Source organism: Salvelinus alpinus, chromosome 11 (genome assembly GCF_045679555.1).
Source record: "Salvelinus alpinus chromosome 11, SLU_Salpinus.1, whole genome shotgun sequence".
NCBI lineage: Eukaryota > Metazoa > Chordata > Actinopteri > Salmoniformes > Salmonidae > Salvelinus > Salvelinus alpinus.
The window spans coordinates 53,770,408-53,789,646 of record NC_092096.1 but is presented as its reverse complement, the minus strand read 5'-3'; the positions used below and the strand labels follow the sequence as shown (position 1 = coordinate 53,789,646).

General features: G+C 43.4%; 2 protein-coding genes across 3 annotated transcripts in view; one reads left to right on the top strand and one right to left on the bottom strand.

Moving 5' to 3' along the window:
* svep1 (sushi, von Willebrand factor type A, EGF and pentraxin domain containing 1) overlaps positions 1 to 2,132 on the top strand; it is a 122,719-nt gene extending 120,587 nt beyond the window's left edge. For both annotated transcript variants that reach the window (XM_071333557.1, XM_071333556.1), the window contains 2 exons: positions 395 to 488; positions 1,850 to 2,132. In XM_071333557.1, the coding sequence (XP_071189658.1) occupies positions 395 to 488; positions 1,850 to 1,880 (125 nt within the window). In that variant the 3' untranslated portion in view covers positions 1,881 to 2,132. The remainder of the gene's footprint in view (positions 1 to 394; positions 489 to 1,849) is intronic.
* An 879-nt stretch (positions 2,133 to 3,011) lies between these two features.
* LOC139534418 (thioredoxin-like) lies at positions 3,012 to 16,913 on the bottom strand. The gene is made up of 5 exons (XM_071333555.1): positions 16,449 to 16,913; positions 11,384 to 11,488; positions 5,379 to 5,444; positions 3,560 to 3,625; positions 3,012 to 3,398 (listed from the first exon to the last, which is right to left on the bottom strand). Exons 1-5 carry the CDS (start codon positions 16,644 to 16,646, stop codon positions 3,333 to 3,335), a joined length of 501 nt encoding a protein of 166 aa, XP_071189656.1. The 5' UTR covers positions 16,647 to 16,913; the 3' UTR covers positions 3,012 to 3,332.
* Positions 16,914 to 19,239: the final 2,326 nt, after the last annotated feature.

Below are 19,239 nucleotides of genomic sequence, written 5' to 3'. Positions count from 1 at the left end.
GTGTGTGTGTGTGTGTCCACACCTGTGTGTGAGCTTGTTCAAATCAAATCAAATTTTATTTGTCACATACACATGGTTAGCAGATGTTAATGCGAGTGTAGCGAAATGCTTGTGCTTCTAGTTCCGACCATGCAGTAATATCTAACAAGTAATCTAACAATTTCACAACTACCTTATACACACAAGTGTAAAGGAATGAATAAGAATATGTACATAAAATATATATATGGATGAGCGATGGCCGAACGGCATAGGCAGGATGCAGTAGATGGTATAGAGTACAGTATATACATATGAGATGAGTAATGTAGGGTATGTAAACATTATATAAAGTGGCATGTTCGTGTTGAATTAAGGATTTACAGAGGTCTTGACAGTGCGTGTGTTTTCACAGCGGTGTGCTTGTCGCCCTGTCTGAATGGTGGAAGGTGTATCAGGCCTAACCGGTGTCAATGCAGTCCAGGATGGAGCGGGCACGACTGCTCGAGGTGAGAGGACAAACATACACACACAGAGACAGACAGACTCACACTACAAACATTGGTACATCCTCACAAATACACACAAATCCCTTCTCACATTTACACACAAACTGACAATCAACACATGCATGTTCACACAATACTGTACTTCCTGCACATACTAGTACTATCAGACCACCCACAGAACAAGTGTGCTTGAGTATCCCCAGTCTGGATGGAATGACAAAGCAACATTTCCCAGGAAATAATTTGCACTCCACTTTCTCTTTCCCTGAATCAGGCTTTGTTTGTGTCATTTTGAGACGCACCCTAGTACAGTATTTCAAAGTGCACTATACAATCTCTCTGTAATGTGTGTGGGGTAGAGGAGCACTCACCAGACCTGGGTTCAGATACTATTAGAAATCATTTCACATACTTTACCAGTGCTTGATTGCCTGGCTTAAAGGCTAATAGAATAGTCCCAAAACTGCAAACCCGCCCATCTGGCATTCTAGGCAGGCTAGAGCAAGCAGTCAAAGTATTTGAAAGATGTCAAATAGTAATTGAACCCAGGTGTCTCTCACCTCAGCTCTCCCTCTGTTGGGGGTGGGTCAAGGTGTGGGTGGATAGAGATAGAGGCCCAGTACTAACTCAGCACATGTCAGATGAATTGGAAGGTGATATACAGTACCTGACTGCACCACTCGAAAACAGAAAGCTCTTCTCATCTGACCACGTCGATAAAGACAGGGTCAGGAATTTTTCCTGACAATGTGGATTCTTGGATTCTTGAATTCTCTACCTATTACTTATTTTTTAAAAGTAAAAACTCAGCTTTGGGAACTCTGTTGCGCAGTGGAGGCTGGTGGGTGGAGCTATAGAATGACGAAGTCATTGTAACAGCTGGAATGGAACTAATGGAACGGTATCAAACACAAAAATATAGGAAAACACATTTGACCCCGTTCCATTTAATCCATACCAGCCATTACAATGAGCATGCCCTCCTATAGCTTCCCCCACTGCTGTTGAGTCTGTTCCAATGTACTGTAAAACTCAAGGCTGACAAGTATAACTGATTGAGTGAGAAACCACTCACTTCCGACTCCACGGAGTCCTCATAGAACCCACTTGGCTGAGTTACGCTGTAGGGCTATCCATTTATTGTGATGACATTGTGCAGCTTACGTTCTCACGGGGAGAACAGCCAACGGGGCTTTTTTAAACCACAACAGTCAGCGCAAAACAGGAGGGCACCAATAGGACATTTATACTGGCTAATGGCAATGTTGTTCTCCATTTAAAAGCTCAGGCCAGAAGGAAAAGGAATTGAAAATGCCATTAAAAAAAGCTGTAGTCTAATTTTCTTTCTCTCTAATTTACAGAAAAAGAAAATCTGGATATTTTCATTTTTAAGAAGTCCATTCAGCGTGAAAGATCTTGCTCTCGAATGGGAGTTTGGTATAATTATTTCATAATTGTTAACCATGCATTCTCTCCTCTCAAAAAACAAACCCGATACATTTTGTAAAATAAAGCTGTATTTTTTCATGTAGAAAATCAACAGTATTAACTATATGCTGCTATATACTTGTATGTGTAAAAACTGTGATTGTCCAATGTGTAAACTATTCTCACATTTCTATTAAAGCAGAAAATACAGTAGAATCTGTTCCATTCCCTCCTTTTTCAGATGCAAGCCTAGTGTATTAGCCTCTCCTTCACTTTATTGCTTTAATGGTGATTCTAGTCAATAGCCATAGTGCTTGAGATGCATAGGGAGTAAATATTCCATAGTCATTTAGAAGTCTTAATGGGCTCTCCCTCCACTGTAGTTACTAAATGAGGCATTACATGATGCTTTCGAACATATAGAATCTAAAAGGCCAAAACAGACATTTCAAAAATAAAATGTACCCTGAAGACAGCTTGCCTGTCGAAACGTTGGTAAATTAAATATTTTTGCGTCTGAGCTCCTAGAGTATGCGGCTCTCCTTTATTTATAAGTTTACTCCGCTAGCCAGCACCTCGCCTAAATAGGTGTGCGTTTCTTTTTCTTCTAAAATAAATGTTATACCATCAAATAGGGGATGCTTATGTTTGTCCTTTGTCAAACATGTACAAGAGTGTAATCTGTAAAAAAAGTGTGGCATGAAATAGATGTGTTGCTGTTGCACATCTCACTCCCCCAGAGACACCGTCGGAGAGTGGAGTCACGGTAAGGGATTCATTATTGACGGTGACCCTGGAGCAATTAGGGTTAAGTGCCTTGCTCAAGGGCAGAGCAGATTTTTCACCTAGCCGGATTTGAACTAGCAATGTTTTGTATACTGGCCAAACCCTCTAGGCTACCTGCCGCCTACTAAATCCAGAAACACTAGGCGTATAAACAAACCATCCACATGTCACACATGCACTCAAAATTCTAATCTAGAAGATTAAATATACAAGTATTGACTACATCCGCATGCATAGTGCAACACTTACAGTATGTGTCCCACCTTGTCCGTTAACTCATCCATAAAAAACATGGGAACTCAAACCAAATTTCAGAATGAATTTTAATTTATTGAACACACCCACACAACAGAATATAAACAATACAACATAGCTCTAAGATTTAAAAACAGGGTTTATAATATGGTCCTTTTAAAGAGAAACTCCTGAGATGAATAATAACATAATTCTCATACACTGGAGGATTTAGAGGCATGATTTGGTCTGAACATTAAGAAAAAAATAACTATAATTAAGATTTTACTGAACGTTGGATTGTGGAATCTTTCCATCGAGAGGGAGTTGGAATATGTTTTATAGACATGGTTGGTGGTTGTTTTTCTACAGCGTCAGTGTGTGGCAGCATTAGCCTCATGACCTCAGGGCCTTGACCTTCTCCTCCAGCGTGGCTTGGTTGGCCCCAGAAAAATCATCCACCTGGGAACGACACCAGGAGAACTTACAATCACTTTCAATGTACTGTAGCAATGGTTCAAAATCATGGGCTAGCATAGTAGTATAAACACTATACCACACTACTAGGCCTGTACTAAATCTAACATTGTCTTAGTCACATAAAGATACATGAAAACACCCACCTTTTCCCCATTCTTGTAGAAATGGAACGTTGGCATGCATTTGATTTCACAGTGTTGGGCCACATCCTACAGTAACAGAGAGAATGAATGGTGATTTAAACAGACCCTTGTGTTTATTAACCCCTTATCCCCATGGATAAGCTTTGATAAGGTAGTAGTCCAAAAACAGTCAGTCTATAAAAAACAACAACATCCATGTGGTTGAGTAACACCCAGGAAGGAAGGTCTTAGTTAGGACAACCCTGTCCAGCTTAACTGACTGTGCAAAATGCCTCAAGCCTGTAGTCAAGCAAACGAGTAGGTCTTGGAAAACCCCACCATTACACAAAGCGACTCCATGTAACCATAGCAACCCCAGTTTCCTGCAAAACAACGATAACCTTTCACTTGAAAACTGAGACAGGAAAGCAGGGTCATTAGTAGCTGTATAACTAGTGGTGCACGACTCCAAATCATACACCACTAGTTGGTCATTAGTAGAGCTGTCTCTGCTTTCCCGTCTTTACAAAATCTTGGCCGACTCAAAATCTTGGATATTTCTGAAGCGCACTCTACACTGAGCCCATTCTTTGCCATGTTATAGCCCTATTCGGACGGGTATTAGAGACGTTGGTTATGTAATTATCAAAGCATGTGCGTTATTCCGGAAGACGATTCACACAGGATTAGTCCCAACTCTCCAAACTGTAATTCTGAATTTTATTGACTCATGACGGAAACCTGGAGGTTTTTATTGTAGGCGGGAAGATATCTAAAAGGCCATGTCTAGACGATAATTGACTACACTGATAACTCTTGCTTGGCTGCCAAATGTGTCCCCACAACATTATAATTGTCAAGAGAAGAAAAAAAATGATCCTTAATATTTTAGCGATCCATGGTAGACGTCCTTCCTAATAACTATGCCCCCCCATCCTGCTGATTTGAGCTGCTGAACCGCATTTGCAAAAAGAAAAATTACTTTTAGCTGGGATGCCCTGCTCTGCGATCTATTGCCTAGGGTAGGGCTCTTCAAAACTGTTCGTGGAGCATTACCATCCTGTAGGTTCACTCCAACCCTAATCTAGCACATCTGATTCAATAATTAACAGGTTAAAAAAAAAAAAAATCTGGTTAGTTACAACTGCGGTTGAAGCCCAAACAATTTTCTAAACTACAAGGTAGCTCTCCAAGGACAGGGTTGGAGAGCCCCGACCTAGGCCATCAACAGCCAGCCAGGGTTTCATTAAATAAGCTATAGGTACAACTTTTTAAGACTAAATTTATGAATTTGCTGATGTTCAAATTTAATTCACTGGCACTATGAAGACTATCTTACGCCTCGATCACACAGACAGCGTCATTGCATTTTGGTACACTAGAAGTACATTCATTTCCAATGGAACACCGAGTTTGCCTTGCAGCATTGCGTGGCAGAGGCAGTTGCAGAGCATTGTGTGGCGCATACGTTGGATTTAGCAAATGTATGCGTAGATGGCTTGACAGAAATAGTCAAGCCATACTCATTGAAAGCCTAATCCTACACTTTAATATACAATGCGTTGCTAGACAACACGTTGTGAGGTACAGATTACCAAGATATATCCCATCTATGCGATTAGCTGCCGTACTTACAACACAAACACTCCCATTGTTCATAGCGAGCTAGCGAGGGATGGAGAGAGCGGGGAGGGCCACAGTATAGACATGTCCATCGCGGGTGAGAAGAGTTCAATGTTTTTCAGTTTGGGATTTCTTAAAAATCGTTAAAAGGCTCCCAATTTCATTTAAACGTCCACACCCCTAATCTCTATTCAGATGACACTGCTGTGTGACTCACCGCTGCGTCGTCAACGTCCACCTTGAGGAAAACCACGTTACTGTTCTCTGGTTTTTCCGACATCCCCTGTACAGAAGTAAAGAGCAGAGGTTAAAGGTCATGGGTCAGCAAAACATCAATGGAAAAACAGGCCTAATACTGTATAGTCTCAACCAGTTGACTTGGGCATAACAGCTCGTGTTCATAGACATAACATACAAAAAGGGGTATTGATAGAAGACGCACACCATTGTTTTTTGTGGCGGACTTGATTTTTGATTTACACTACCACTAGTGCCATGTAATAGACGTTTCAGAGGTGACAATGCATCTTTTGGGTCAGTGTAACATGAGTTGCAGGCAGCAGTATCACATCTACAGCTGTGGTAGTGGTGAGAACATGCTTTACTTTGCCCCAAGCCATAAAGCCCCAAGTTGTGTTCAAATGGACTGAAACTACTTGAGTTGTCTAATAGAAATCTCATTTTTGTTTTCTGTTTCATTTCAAAATATTTTGCTACGCCTTACTGAACAACATCCTCAGTGGGCTTTTGATTCACCATCGCTCATTAGCATTCTGGTTAGAGATCATATTATGGGTCCTTCACATGATAGGCGCAAAGCGCTGAGTCCTGGAGGAGGCTCTCCCGATGGTCACCAAGACAACACAGGGCTCAGTCAGAGACAGGGTCAGTATTCCAAATGCCACCCCATTCCCTATATAGGGCACTACTTTGACCAGAGCCCATATGGACTCTGGTCAAAAGTAGTGCACTATGTAGGGAATAGGGTGGCATTTGGGATGCAAGCCAGGGTTTTCCCATTATCTCTCTGGCTCAGTCCAACCGCTTCAGACAACTCCCACTTGGCATGAGGCCTCTCACTGGAGAACATCAGACAGCTACAACTAGCAGAGGCGGTTGTGCCATGTCATTTCTGCAAGCCATGACACCCACCATCTCCGATTGTTCAGAAATAATTTCTGTAGTTAGGAACGCTAATCGTATGTGTTTCTACAACATTTTATTGAAAAAAAATGGAGCCGGAGGAGATGGCTGCCGTTTTACTGTCTCCTAACCAAATTATGCGTTTTGTCGCGTTATTTGTTACTTATTTTGTACATAATGTTTCTGCCACCGTCTCCTATGACTGAAAAGAGGTTTAGATATGACAGCGCTTACTCACAAAATACAGTCACAAATATCCTACCAACAGGACATTAAAAACTGTAATATCTTATGTTTCATCGAGTCGTGGCTGAATGACGACATGAATAACATACACTGTATCGGCAGCATAGAACAGCAGCCTCTAGTAAGACAAGAGGTGGCGGTCTATGTATATTTGTAAACAACAGCTGGTGCATGAGGGGAAGTCTCAAGGTTTTGCTCGTCTGAGGTAGTGCATCTCATGATAAGACCACACCGTCTACCTAGAGAGTATCGATATTCCTCGTAGCTGTCTATTTACCACCACAAACCGATGTTGACATTAAGACCGCACTCATGGAGCTGTATACGACCATAAGCAAACAGGAAAACGCTCATCCAGAGGCGGAGCTCCTAGTGGCCGGGGACTTAATACAGGGAAACTCAAATCCGTTTTTACAAATGTCTACCAGCATGTTAAAAGTGCAACCAGTGAAACAAAATAACTCCAGAACACCTTTACTTCACAGACGCGTACAAAGCTCTCCCTCACCCTTCATTTGGCAAATCTGACCATAATTCTATCCTCCTAATTCCTGCTTACAAGCAGAAACTAAAGCAAGAAGCACCAGTGACTCTGTCAATAAAGTCGTCGGATGACGCAGATGCTAAGCTACAGGACTGTTTTGCTAGCACAGACTGGAATATGTTCCGGGATTCTTCCAATGGCATTGAGGAGTACACCACATCAGTCACTGGCTTCATCAATAAGTGCATCGATGACGTCGTCCCCACAGTGACCGTGTGTACATACCCCAAACAGAAGCCATGGATTACAGGCAATATCCTCACTGAGCTGAAGTGTAGAGCTACCGCTTTCAAGGAGCGGGACTCTAACCCGGAAGCTTATAAGAAATCCCGCTATGCCCGCCAACGAACCTTCAAACAGGCAAAGTGTCAATACAGGAACTAAGATTTCATTTTCCTACACCATGTCCGACGCTAATCGGATGTGGCAGGGCTTGCAAACTATTACAGACTACAAAAAGGAAGCACAGCCACAAGCTGTCCAATGCCTACAAGACAAGCTAAATCTCTTCTATGCTCGCTTCGAAGCAAGCAACACTAAAGCATGCATGCGCGCATCAGCTGTTCCGGACGACAGTGATCAAGCTCCGCCACAGCCGACATGAGTCAGACTTTTAAAACAGGGTCAACAGTCACAAGGCCACAGGTCCTGATGGATTACCAGAACACGTACTCCAAGCATGCACTGACCAACTGGCAAGTGTCTTCACTGACATTTTTCAACCTGTCCCTGACCGAGTCTGTAATACCAGCATGCTTCAAGCAGACCACCATAGTCCCTGTGCCCAAGAACACTAAAAGTAACCTGCCTAACTGACTACCAACCAGTAGTACTCCCATCTGTAGCCATGAAGTGCTTCGAAAGGCTGGTCAAGGCTCACAACACCATTATCCCAGAAATACTAGACTCACTCCAATTTGCATACCGCCCCAACAGATCAACAGATGACGCAATCTCAATCACAATCCACACTGCCCATTCACACCTGGACAAAAGGAACACATGTGAGAATTCTAATTGACTACAGCCCAGGATTCAACACTATAGTGCCCTCAAAGCGCATCACTAAGCTAAGGACCCTGGGACTAAACACCTCCCTCTGCAACTGGATCCTGGACTTCCTGACGGGCCCCGCCCAGGTGGTAAGGGTAGGAAACACATCCGCAACACTGATCGTCAACACGGGGGCCCCTCAGGGGTGCGTGCTCAGTCCCCTCCTGTACTCCCTGTTCACTCAAGACTGCACGGGCAGGCACGACTCCAACCCCATCATTAAGTTTGCATACAACTCAGTGGTAGGCCTGATCACCGACAACGAGACAGCCTATAGGGAGGGGGGTCAGAGATCTGGCCGTGTGGTGCCAGGATAACAACCTCTCCCTCAACATGATCAAGACAAAGGTGATGATTGTGGACTACAGGAAAAGGAGTACCGAGCACGCTCCCATTCTCATCGACGGGGTTGTAGTGGAGCAGGTTGAGAGCGTCAAGTTCCTTGGTGTCCACATCACCAACAAACTATCATGGTTCAAACACCTCAAGACAGTTGTGAAGAGGGTATAAAGGCCTATTCCCCCTCAGGAGACAGAAAAGATTTGTCATGGGTCCTCAGATCCTCAAAAATGCCTACAACTGCACCATCAAGAGCATCCTGACTGGTTGCGTCACTGCCTGGTATGGCAACTGCTCGGCCTCCGACCACAAGGCATACGGCCCAATACATCACTGGGGACAAGCTTCCTGCCATGCAGGACCTCTATACCAGGCGGTGTAAAAGGAAGGCCCTAAAAATAGTCAAAGACTCCAGCCACCCTAGTCATAGACTGTTCTCTCTGCTACCGCATGGCAAGCGGTACTGGAGCACCAAGTCCAGGTCCAAATGGCTTCTCAACAGCTTCTACCCCCATGCCAAAAGACTCCTGAACAGCAAATCAAATGGCTACCCAGACAATTTGCATTGTCCCCCCTCTTTCACACTGCTGCTACCCTTTATTTTCTACTCCCTTTTTCCTCCACAATTTCGTGGTATCCAGTTGGTCGTTAGTCTTGTCCCATCGCTACAACTCCCGTACGGACTCGGGAGTCCAAGTTCGAGAGCCATGCGTCCTCCGAAACACAACCCAATCAAGCCGCACTGCTTCTTGACAACAACCACTTAACCAGGGAAGCCAGCCGCACCAATGTGTTGGGAAGAAACACCGTACACCTGGCGACCATATCAGTGCGCACTGCGCCCGGCCCGCCACAGGAGTCACTAGTGCAGACGGCCGTGACTGGGAGACCCATGGGACATTGACATCCCTCCTGGCCAAAACCCTCCCCTAACACGGACAACGCGGGGCCAATTTTGCGCCGCCCCATGGGTCTCCCGGTCACGGCCGGCTGCGACAGAGCCTGGACTCGAGCCCAGAATCTCTAGTGGCCTTAGACCACTGCGCCACTCGGGAGGCCCATACTATTTATCTATGCGTAGTCACTTTAATAACTCTACCTACATATTACCTCGACTGACCTGTACCCCCACACATTGACTGTGTACTGGTACCCCCTGTATATAGCCTGGCTAATGTTATTTTACTGCTGCTCTTTAATTAACCAACAATACAGTTAAGAAAAATAAGTGTTAAGGCCTTATAAGTAAGCATTTCCCTGTAAGGTCTACTACACCTGTTGTATTCGGCGCATGTGACAAATAAAATGTGAAATATAATCTGAGAAGTTTAGTTAATTGATTACACCCAAATTGTCCATTTTAATGTTTAAGATAATGGCTTGGGGGGGGGGGGGGGGTCAAATAATGGCGTGGAGGGGGGGGGGGGTCCTTGGGTGGCTTTTTACCATTTATTTGGATTCCTCATGTCTAACTCATTAATAGAAAAAACGTTATCAGAATCAGATCTTAGGTACTACATTTATTGAATATTATATGAATCCTATAAAAAAATATATTTAAAAGCCAATTTGGGTGCAAGCAATTAGATTAATTTATGATATTTCAACAAAATAATGTTGCAGGAATGCTAATCTTATATTTTCTAACAATCTGAGATGGGTATCAAAATAATCTGAGCTTTTTGAGGTTGACTGACCCTAGGGACACATCATGGACCCATAGACACACTACATGACCAAAAATGTGTAGACACCTGCTCGTCAAACACCTCATTCCAAAATCATGAGCATTCATATAGAGTTGGTCCCCCCTTTGCTGCTATAACAGCCTACACTCTTCTGGGAAGGTTTCCACTAGATGTTGGAACATTGCTGTGGGGACTTGCTGCCATTCAGCCACAAGAGCATTAGTGAGGTTGGGCGATTAGGCCTGGCTCGCAGTTGGCGTTCCAATTCATCCCAAACGTGTTCGATGGGGTTGAGGTCAGGGCTCTGTGCAGGCCAGTCAAGTTCTTCCACACAGATCGACAAACCATTTCTATATGGATCTCACTTTGTGCATGGGGGTATTCATGCTGAAACAAAAAATGGCCTTCCCAAACTGTTTCCACAAAGTTCGAAGCACAGAATCGTCCAGAATGTCATTGTATAATCTAGCGTGAAAATGTCCCTTCACTGGAACTAAGGGGCCTAGCCCGAACCATGAAAGAGAGCCCCAAACCATTATATCTCCAATGGCAGCGAGATTTACGCCACTCCAACCGATACTTGGTATTGCGCATGGTGATCTTAGGCTTGTGTACAGCTGCTCAGGCCATGGAAACCCATTTCACGAAGCTCCCAAAACGTTATTGTGCTGACGCTGCTTGCTTCCAGAGGAACTCGGTAGTGAGTGTTGCAACCAAGGACAAACAACTGGTACGTGCTACAGCACTCGGGGGTCCCTTTCTGTGAGCTTGTGAGGGCTACCATTGCTGCTCCTAGAATTTTCCACGTCACAATAACCGCACAGTTGACCGGGGCAGCTCTAGCAGGGCAGAAATTTGACTGACTTTTTGGAAAGGTGGCATCCTATGACGGTGCCACATTGAAAATCACTGAGCTATTCAGTACGGGCCATTTTACTGTCAATGTTTGTCTATGGAGATTGCATGGCTATGTGCTTGATTTTAAACACCTGTCAGCAACAGGTGTGGCTGAAATGGCCAAATCCACTAATTTGAAGGGGTGTCCACATATATATATACACACACACACACTTTCGTATATATAGTGTATCTGAAATGGTACCCTATTTCCTATATAGTGGACCTATGGACCCTTTCCAAAAGTAGTGTACTAGGTAGTAGGTCGCCATTTCAGGCGCAGACATATCTCTAGGCTGGTAGACCACTCACTTTGAAGAAGGGAGCAATGTTCTTGCAAGGGCCGCACCAGGTGGCTGTGAAGTCCACTACCACCAGCTTGTCTCCTGCTTCCGTCAGGGCATTGAGAAAGCCATCCTACAGAACAATAGAGTATATAAATAGGTTATTGGCAAAACATTGGAGAATATAGAATACATTATTGGTTGACAGGAACATGATAGTAGGACCTTGCTTAGTGCCAGGACAATAAGACACATCTTAACCAATGACAGTCAAAAATTAAGTAAAAAGAACACACATCTCTGGAGACTAAGCAAATGTCTGTGCATCTTAGACCACACAAGATCGTGATTTAGTCAATCCTCTGAAGGCATTCATTCATCCCATGTCAAGATCATCACCACAGACATCAGTAATCGACTGCCTATGCTCTCACAGTTATCATACACACTTGTAATTGACCATCGATGCTCCTCAGGCTCGATTGGAGAGGACTTGTGATCTGGATCTGCTCAAAGGGAGTCTTAAAATCTACTAAAAGCCCACACTAATTCATATGTCAACTCGTTTGAGGCTGGACCAGGAGCCTTGATTGGTAGCTTATTTTAAACACCACCACCCATACTGCCTGGGTCAGATGCCATCTGCTCAACACTGAAATCAAAGACTAGCCTCTGCCTAGACAAAGAAGTACTCAAGGAGCCTACCGTTACTCCTTTAGGTCCAAGGACCTAATATGATATATTCAGAGGTAGACTGGCTCTGGCAGCCAAAAACTCCATCTAAGTGTGATTAGATTCTAAATTGCGATTCGGTTCTAGAAACGTAAAAGGGATTTACATTTCATATCACGTCAAAATAATGTCATTAATGCAAAAAACACACTGTTTTAACCGTCTCCATCACATTTGCAGCCGAGAGTATTTCAGTGACAACACATTTGTCAGCCTTTTTGTCAGCCTTCTTCCGTCACACACAGGTGTTCAGAGCATGCTAGATAGCTAATTAACACAGATGGTCCATCAGTCTTCAGTAAACACTCGCTGGAACACGGAGATATGGCCGCGTGGCAACACGAAGCCTATAAAAAAGGTGTGCGTCAATGTAATGTTTTTTGGGAAATTATTGCTCGCTGATATGAAAGGTCCTTATGCGTCCAACATTGTACCGCAAGCAATGCATGTTGATGTTCAGACTTAACAAAACTCAGCCATCTTATTCCAATGACTTGTGTAATGTAAAATGGAACTGAGAGTCATGATCAAGGGCTAGCTTCTGCTCAGTCACCAACAACCAGGTGTTCCGGGTTTTCAGGGAAAATTTAAAGAGCCTGTGACGTAGCTTTCATTTTTGGCGTTAACAAAGCGACACGTCATCTCAACTACTCCTCCACATTTACTGGATTGGTTTAACAGTGCAGAAGAGAACATTGACAGTTCCCCCCCCCATCTCATTAAGACCAGTATGTAGGGTATGCAAAATGTTGTGGTCAGTGTATAAACTAAGCTGAATAGGTCTGAAAATTAACTATTCGCCAGTTATTGTTGTCCATGGTGTAATCATGTCTAACATGGCAGCTCATGGGCACACATACTATGTGTAGATAGCTGGGTCCCTTGGCATCCACGATTAGCTAGCTAGTTGGCTACTGCATGGTCCCTTCTACTATAGCCATGATCATACTTGCATGGCCAGTGAGACAGAATGCTAGCTAGCAAACTAGCTATCCTAAATGTGATGGTCACTGGATAAACTAGGAGTTGAATAGTAGCCGGTTGTTGCCACTCATGGTGGAATCATATCTAACCCGCAGGCTCCTGAAGCCTAGCATGTCCCCATGAGCTTCCGAGTCTAGCTAATGTTAGCTAGCCTTGAGAATTAGCTGAGCTGTTATAAGAAAATGGCTGATTTGAATCAAACAATGTAACTAGCTAGCAAGATTAACTGTCACTTAAATTTGTAGTTACTACTGGTTTCAGATCAGACGCGAGAGAAATCAGCCACCTTATTTTGTGTTACGGTAAGGGCTCAGTGACACTCACTCAAGGCTCAACCAATCACCCGACAGGTTCTATGTTGAGAATCATGAATATTCATGAAGTTTCCCCCCACCTTCCTAGAGAAGGGAATTTTGCATAGGGGTATCTAGTTTCAGGCCTTTATTTTACACCTTCTACATTACACAAGAGATCCACATAGCACATTGGGGGTTATGAAACAACAGAAGCCCATTCATTTTCATTGAAGAAATCAAAGTGGGCAGGGACCGTTGGGCAATGCCAGCATTGGCGAGGGACATGAATACGGCATGACCAAAGTTGGGGAAAGCTGAACTTTATGCAAATACTCGTGACAGATTTACTATTGACCAATCAAAGCTCACTATAGTTTCCAGACTCTACTGGATTGGCTGTTGATACCTAGCCTGCTTGCACAAACATGGTGAAGCAAGCGTGCCTATTACATTTAAACTGGTTAATCTACATAATCCCCAAGAGTAATGATTTATCATGAGGACCATAATAAAAACTAGTAATGCTGCATACTCAAAAGGTTAAAAATCTCACTTTTCTGGTAAAACATTTGATAAATTCCTGAGGTGTAGTCAATTGAGGACACAAGCTGAAGTACACAGTACAAATATGATACAATTACATTTGATATGCCTTTCCTATCGAACAAAATTGTATAAATAAGGCTTGAAATTACATGCTTTCTAAATATAAAAACTCAGTAAAAAAAGAAACATCCCTTTTTCAGGACCCTGTCTTTCAAAGATAAGTTGTAAAAATCCAAATTACTTCAGATCTTCATTGTAAAGGGTTTAAACTGTTTCCCATGCTTGTTCAATGAACCACAAACAATTAATGAACATGCACCTGTAGAACGGTCGTTAAGACACTACAGCTTACAGACGGTAGTCAATTAAGGTCACATTTATGAAAACATAGGACACTAAAGAGGCCTTTCTACTGACTCTGAAAAACACCAAAGATGCCCAGGCTCCCTACTTATCTGCGTGAACATGCCTTCGGCATGCTGCAAGGAGGCATGCGGACTGCAGACAGCGCTAAAGGGAGACAGGACGGACAGCTGATCATCCTCGCAGTGGCAGACCACGTGTAACACCAGCACAGGATCGCTACATCTGAACATCACACTACGGGACAGGTACAGGATAGCAACAACTGCCTGAGTTACACCAGAAACGCACAATCCCTCCATCAGTGCTCAGACTGTCCGCAATAGGCTGAGAGAGGCTGGACTGAGGGCTTGTAGGCCTGTTGTAAGGCAGGTCCTCACCAGACATCACAGGCAACAACGTCGCCTATGGGCACAAACCCACCGTCGCTGGACCAGACAGGACTGGTAAAAAGTGCAATTCACTGATGAGTCACGGTTTTGTCTCACCAGGGGTGATGGTCGGATTCGTGTTTATTGTCGAAGGAATGAGCATTAAACCGAGGCCTGTACTCTGGAGCGGGATCGATTTGGAGGTGGAGGGTACGTCATGGTCTGGGGCGGTGTGTCACAGCATCATCGGACTGAGCTTGTTGTCATTGCAGGTAATCGCAACGCTGTGCGTTACAGGGAAGACATCCTCCTCCCTCATGTGGTACTCTTCCTGCAGGCTCATCCTGACATGACCCTCCAGCATGACAACGCCACCAGTCATACTGCTCGTTCTGTGCGTGATTTCCTGCAAGACAGGAATGTCAGTGTTCTGCCATGGCCAGAGAAGAGCCCGGATCTCAATCTGGCAAATCTGGGGCAGTCCATGAGGAGGAGATGCACTGCATTACTTAATGCAGCTGGTGGCCACACCAGATACTGACTGTTACTTTTGATTTTGACCACCCCTTTGTTCAGGGACACATTATTCAATTTCTGTGGAACTTGTTCAGTTTGTCTAAGTTGGTGAATGTTATGTTTATACAAATGTTAAGTTTGCTGAAAATAAACGCAGTTGACAGTGAGAGGACGTTTCTTTTTTTGCTGAGTTTAGTGTAATCAAATTATAAAATGATTAACTAAGATTTAACCTTCCTTAACTGTAAAATGCATATTTGTATGTATAGTGTTAAAGAAAATGTGCATATGTTCTACAGGTCTCTTGATCAAAAGGTCTGCCAAACATCGCTGTGAACGTCTCCCAGATCTTGGCTTCCTGAACTCATTAGAAACTCACCTTTCATCTCATATTCATCTTGTCAGTCTATGACAAACATAAAGTGTTGTTTTAATCTGAATTATTTTAGATGAATGGCTATAAAATCGATCTCTAAAATGTGCTGCCGCTATGAAACCACTCTGCGATGTGCGTTTCAGCCAGGAGTTGATGGGGAAACAGAAGATGGAATGAAATGGTAGGAGGGACATCCCAGCAAGTGGTTTCAGATTTCACATCTACATCACACAGGCTCAGAAAATAAAAACTGTGGGAACCAGGGCTATCACTCAACACAAGCCATTTGGAAGTGATTGGAAATGATGCAGACAATTACATTGATGGAGACAACCTGCAATATTAAAGCTGGTCTAACCCCTATTTGTTTGTTAGTTTGCCTAATTTCAGTTTGTGACAAAACAAGCTAACGTTAGTGTAGAGAATCATTGTACCATCTGCTGTGAAATATATTTTCTATAACCAAAAATATTGTATTTTCACCTGTTTGAAGCTGGTGTAGGCTACAAAACAGAAAGTATAAGATGCGAAAACTTAAAAGGGAAGCATAGAACACATTCAAGGGATCTAAAGCTTTTTAGAGTTGCTTTCAATGAGTGACAGATTTACAACTCCCATTTCTATGTGAATTTGGTCGTTTCGCCCAAACAAAAACATTTGATCTAGCTATGTAGTTATTTAGCCCGCAAACTATCGCGATGAACACTTTTCGTTGGCCATTAGGTAGGTAGCTAGTGTTATGGGTGTAAAATGGCATCAACGTGCCATTTTACACCCATAACAAATGACATTCAAACAGCTAGTTAGCGGTAAACTAGGAATTAACATTTGATGACAGGCGCGGCGACGGGAACACTCTAATCTAAATGCTCTAAACGTTTCAAAACGACCAAACTGAATATGTCTTACCTTATCGTCGATGACAATAATCATGTTGACAGTACGCAAAGTTACAGCACACTCCTGTAGAAGCAAGCAGTTTCCTGGGTGAAGTGTGACAAAAACTGACGGGCTGGGTTTATAAACGCCGCTCATAAGCCCTGCCCTTCGAGGCCAAAGCATGAACAAACTTTTTGATCGGGATGATACATAGAAATATTCTAGCATCTGCTACATGCAATGTATAGGACACATTCTCGTAAATTGTCGTTGTTTAAATGTTTTATGTAATTTTCATATTTTATGTGTAGTCTGCAAATCAAGTATGCAAATTACTTGTGTCATGTGGATGGGGTAGTTTATAATATTTCCTAACATGAATCAAAAGTGATCATACTTGGTTTGAAACAGTATAGTATAAATACTTAATCTCATCTGCCCACGGGAGATTAATGAATATAATGCATGTTGTGTAGTTAGGCAACATGTACAGTCGTTTATTTTACAAGTCACCGTGACTTGACAAATTCCTGGTTTACTACGGGCATGGGATTGGTTGAGAGACCCGGTGATTCAGAAGCGTCCAATAGCGTGTCCAATAGCGTTGGAGCTGGGAAAGTGCATGCGCAGACTCTGGATTTATGCAGCGTTCATGTACTAATCGGAAGCAGAAACTCGGAAATGTCCGACTTTTCTAACTGGTAGTTACACACGTGCCGCATTGAACCAGTTAGCATGTCAGACATTTCCGAGTTTCCTACCTCAGACTAGTATGTGAACGCAGCATTAGGATTTGCTTGTCAAGTGTGAAAGTAAACAGAGAGGAAGAGGCGAGAAGTGTGCAGGAGGGCATGAGACGAAGGAACGTGAAGTATCGGTGGAGAAAGTTGTGTGTGTGTGTGTAAATTGTGTCTGGAGATCGGAGGTGTCAGGTGAGAGAAAGGCAGGTTGCCAGGGTAACAGTAGTACAGAAAATGTCGTATGCTTAAGCAGTGAAGAGAGTGGTAGAGGAGGAAGATGGGTACAGGGTGAGGGATCCTGAGAGGATTCCTGTGAGTACGTAGAGACCAATAGAGAGGGATGGGAATAATGTGCTTCAGTAAGGTGTGTTTCTTATTAACTGTACTGCAGAAATGAAATGTAAATCGACACCATTCTGTATACTTCTGGCCCTTCTTTGGACACTGTGTTAACAACCCTCCAGGCGAGCTTCAATGCCATACAACTCTCCTTCCGTGGCCTCCAATTGCTCTTAAATACAAGTAAAACTAAATGCATGCTCTTCAACCGATCGCTGCCTGCACCTGTCCGCCTGTCCAACATCACTACTCTGGACGGCTCTGACTAGATATGTGGACAACTACAAATACCTAGGTGTCTGGTTAGACTGTAAACTCTCCTTCCAGACTCACATCAAACATCTCCAATCCAAAGTTAAATCTAGAATTGGCTTCCTATTCCACAACAAAGCATCCTTCACTCATGCTGCCAAACATACCCTTGTAAAACTGACCATCCTACCAATCCTCAACTTCGGTGATGTCATTTACAAAATAGCCTCCAATACCCTACTCAATAAATTGGATGCAGTCTATCACAGTGCCATCCGTTTTGTCACCAAAGCCCCATATACTACCCACCACTGCGACCTATACGCTCTCGTTGGCTGGCCCTCGCTTCATACTCGTCGCCAAACCCACTGGCTCCAGGTCAGCTACAAGACCCTGCTAGGTAAAGTCCCCCCTTATCTCAGCTCGCTGGTGACCATAGCAGCACCCACCTGTAGCACGCGCTCCAGCAGGTATATCTCTCTGGTCACCCCCAAAACCAATTCTTCCTTTGGCCGCCTCTCCTTCCAGTTCTCTGCTGCCAATGACTGGAACGAACTACAAAAATCTCTGAAACTGGAAACACTTATCTCCCTCACTAGCTTTAAGCACCAGCTGTCAGAGCAGCTCACAGATTACTGCACCTGTACATAGCCCATCTATAATTTAGCCCAAACAACTACCTCTTTCCCTACTGTATTTATTAATTTATTTATTTTGCTCCTTTGCACCCCATTATTTCTATCTCTACTTTGCACATTCTTCCACTGCAAATCTACCATTCCAGTGTTTTACTTGCTATATTGTATTTACTTCGCCACCATGGCCTTTTTTTTGCCTTCACCTCCCTTATCTCACCTCACTTGCTCACATTGTATATAGACTTATTTTTCTACTGTATTATTGACTGTATGTTTGTTTTACTCCATGTGTTGTTGTATGTGTCGAACTGCTTTGCTTTAGCTTGGTCAGGTCGCAATTGTAAATGAGAACTTGTTCTCAACTTGCCTACCTGGTTAAATAAAGGTTAAATATTTTTTTATTTTTAAATAACAATCCCAGAAAATAGGTTGTGGTGGCTGCTGCAGAGAAGTGCTTGGGATTGACAGGTTTTACTGCAGACGATTTCCAGGGGGTGTTGTGTGGTAGTGTTCTGTCCTCCCAGAAGAGGAGTAGGATTAGATAGGGTTAAATAGTGGAATGGGGTGGTGTTTGTTTTTTGTTGTTGTGAGGGATAATTGTTGGCAGCAGGGTAATTTACATTTTTCACAATTTTGTATTACCGGAAGTTAATGTAGGTGGGCCGTGACACTCAAGTACAGTAGTAGAAGAAGAGGCAAAGCGAGATGTTTTAGGAGTCGACTCGACTCCGGAAACCTGCTGAAATGGCTGCAAATACACAACCTTGTCCTATTAGTAGTTGATGGGCAGAAGCCGAAAATAGTGGTTGATCTTTCCCTGTCGAGGGAGGAGGAGCAGATTTCTTTTGTATT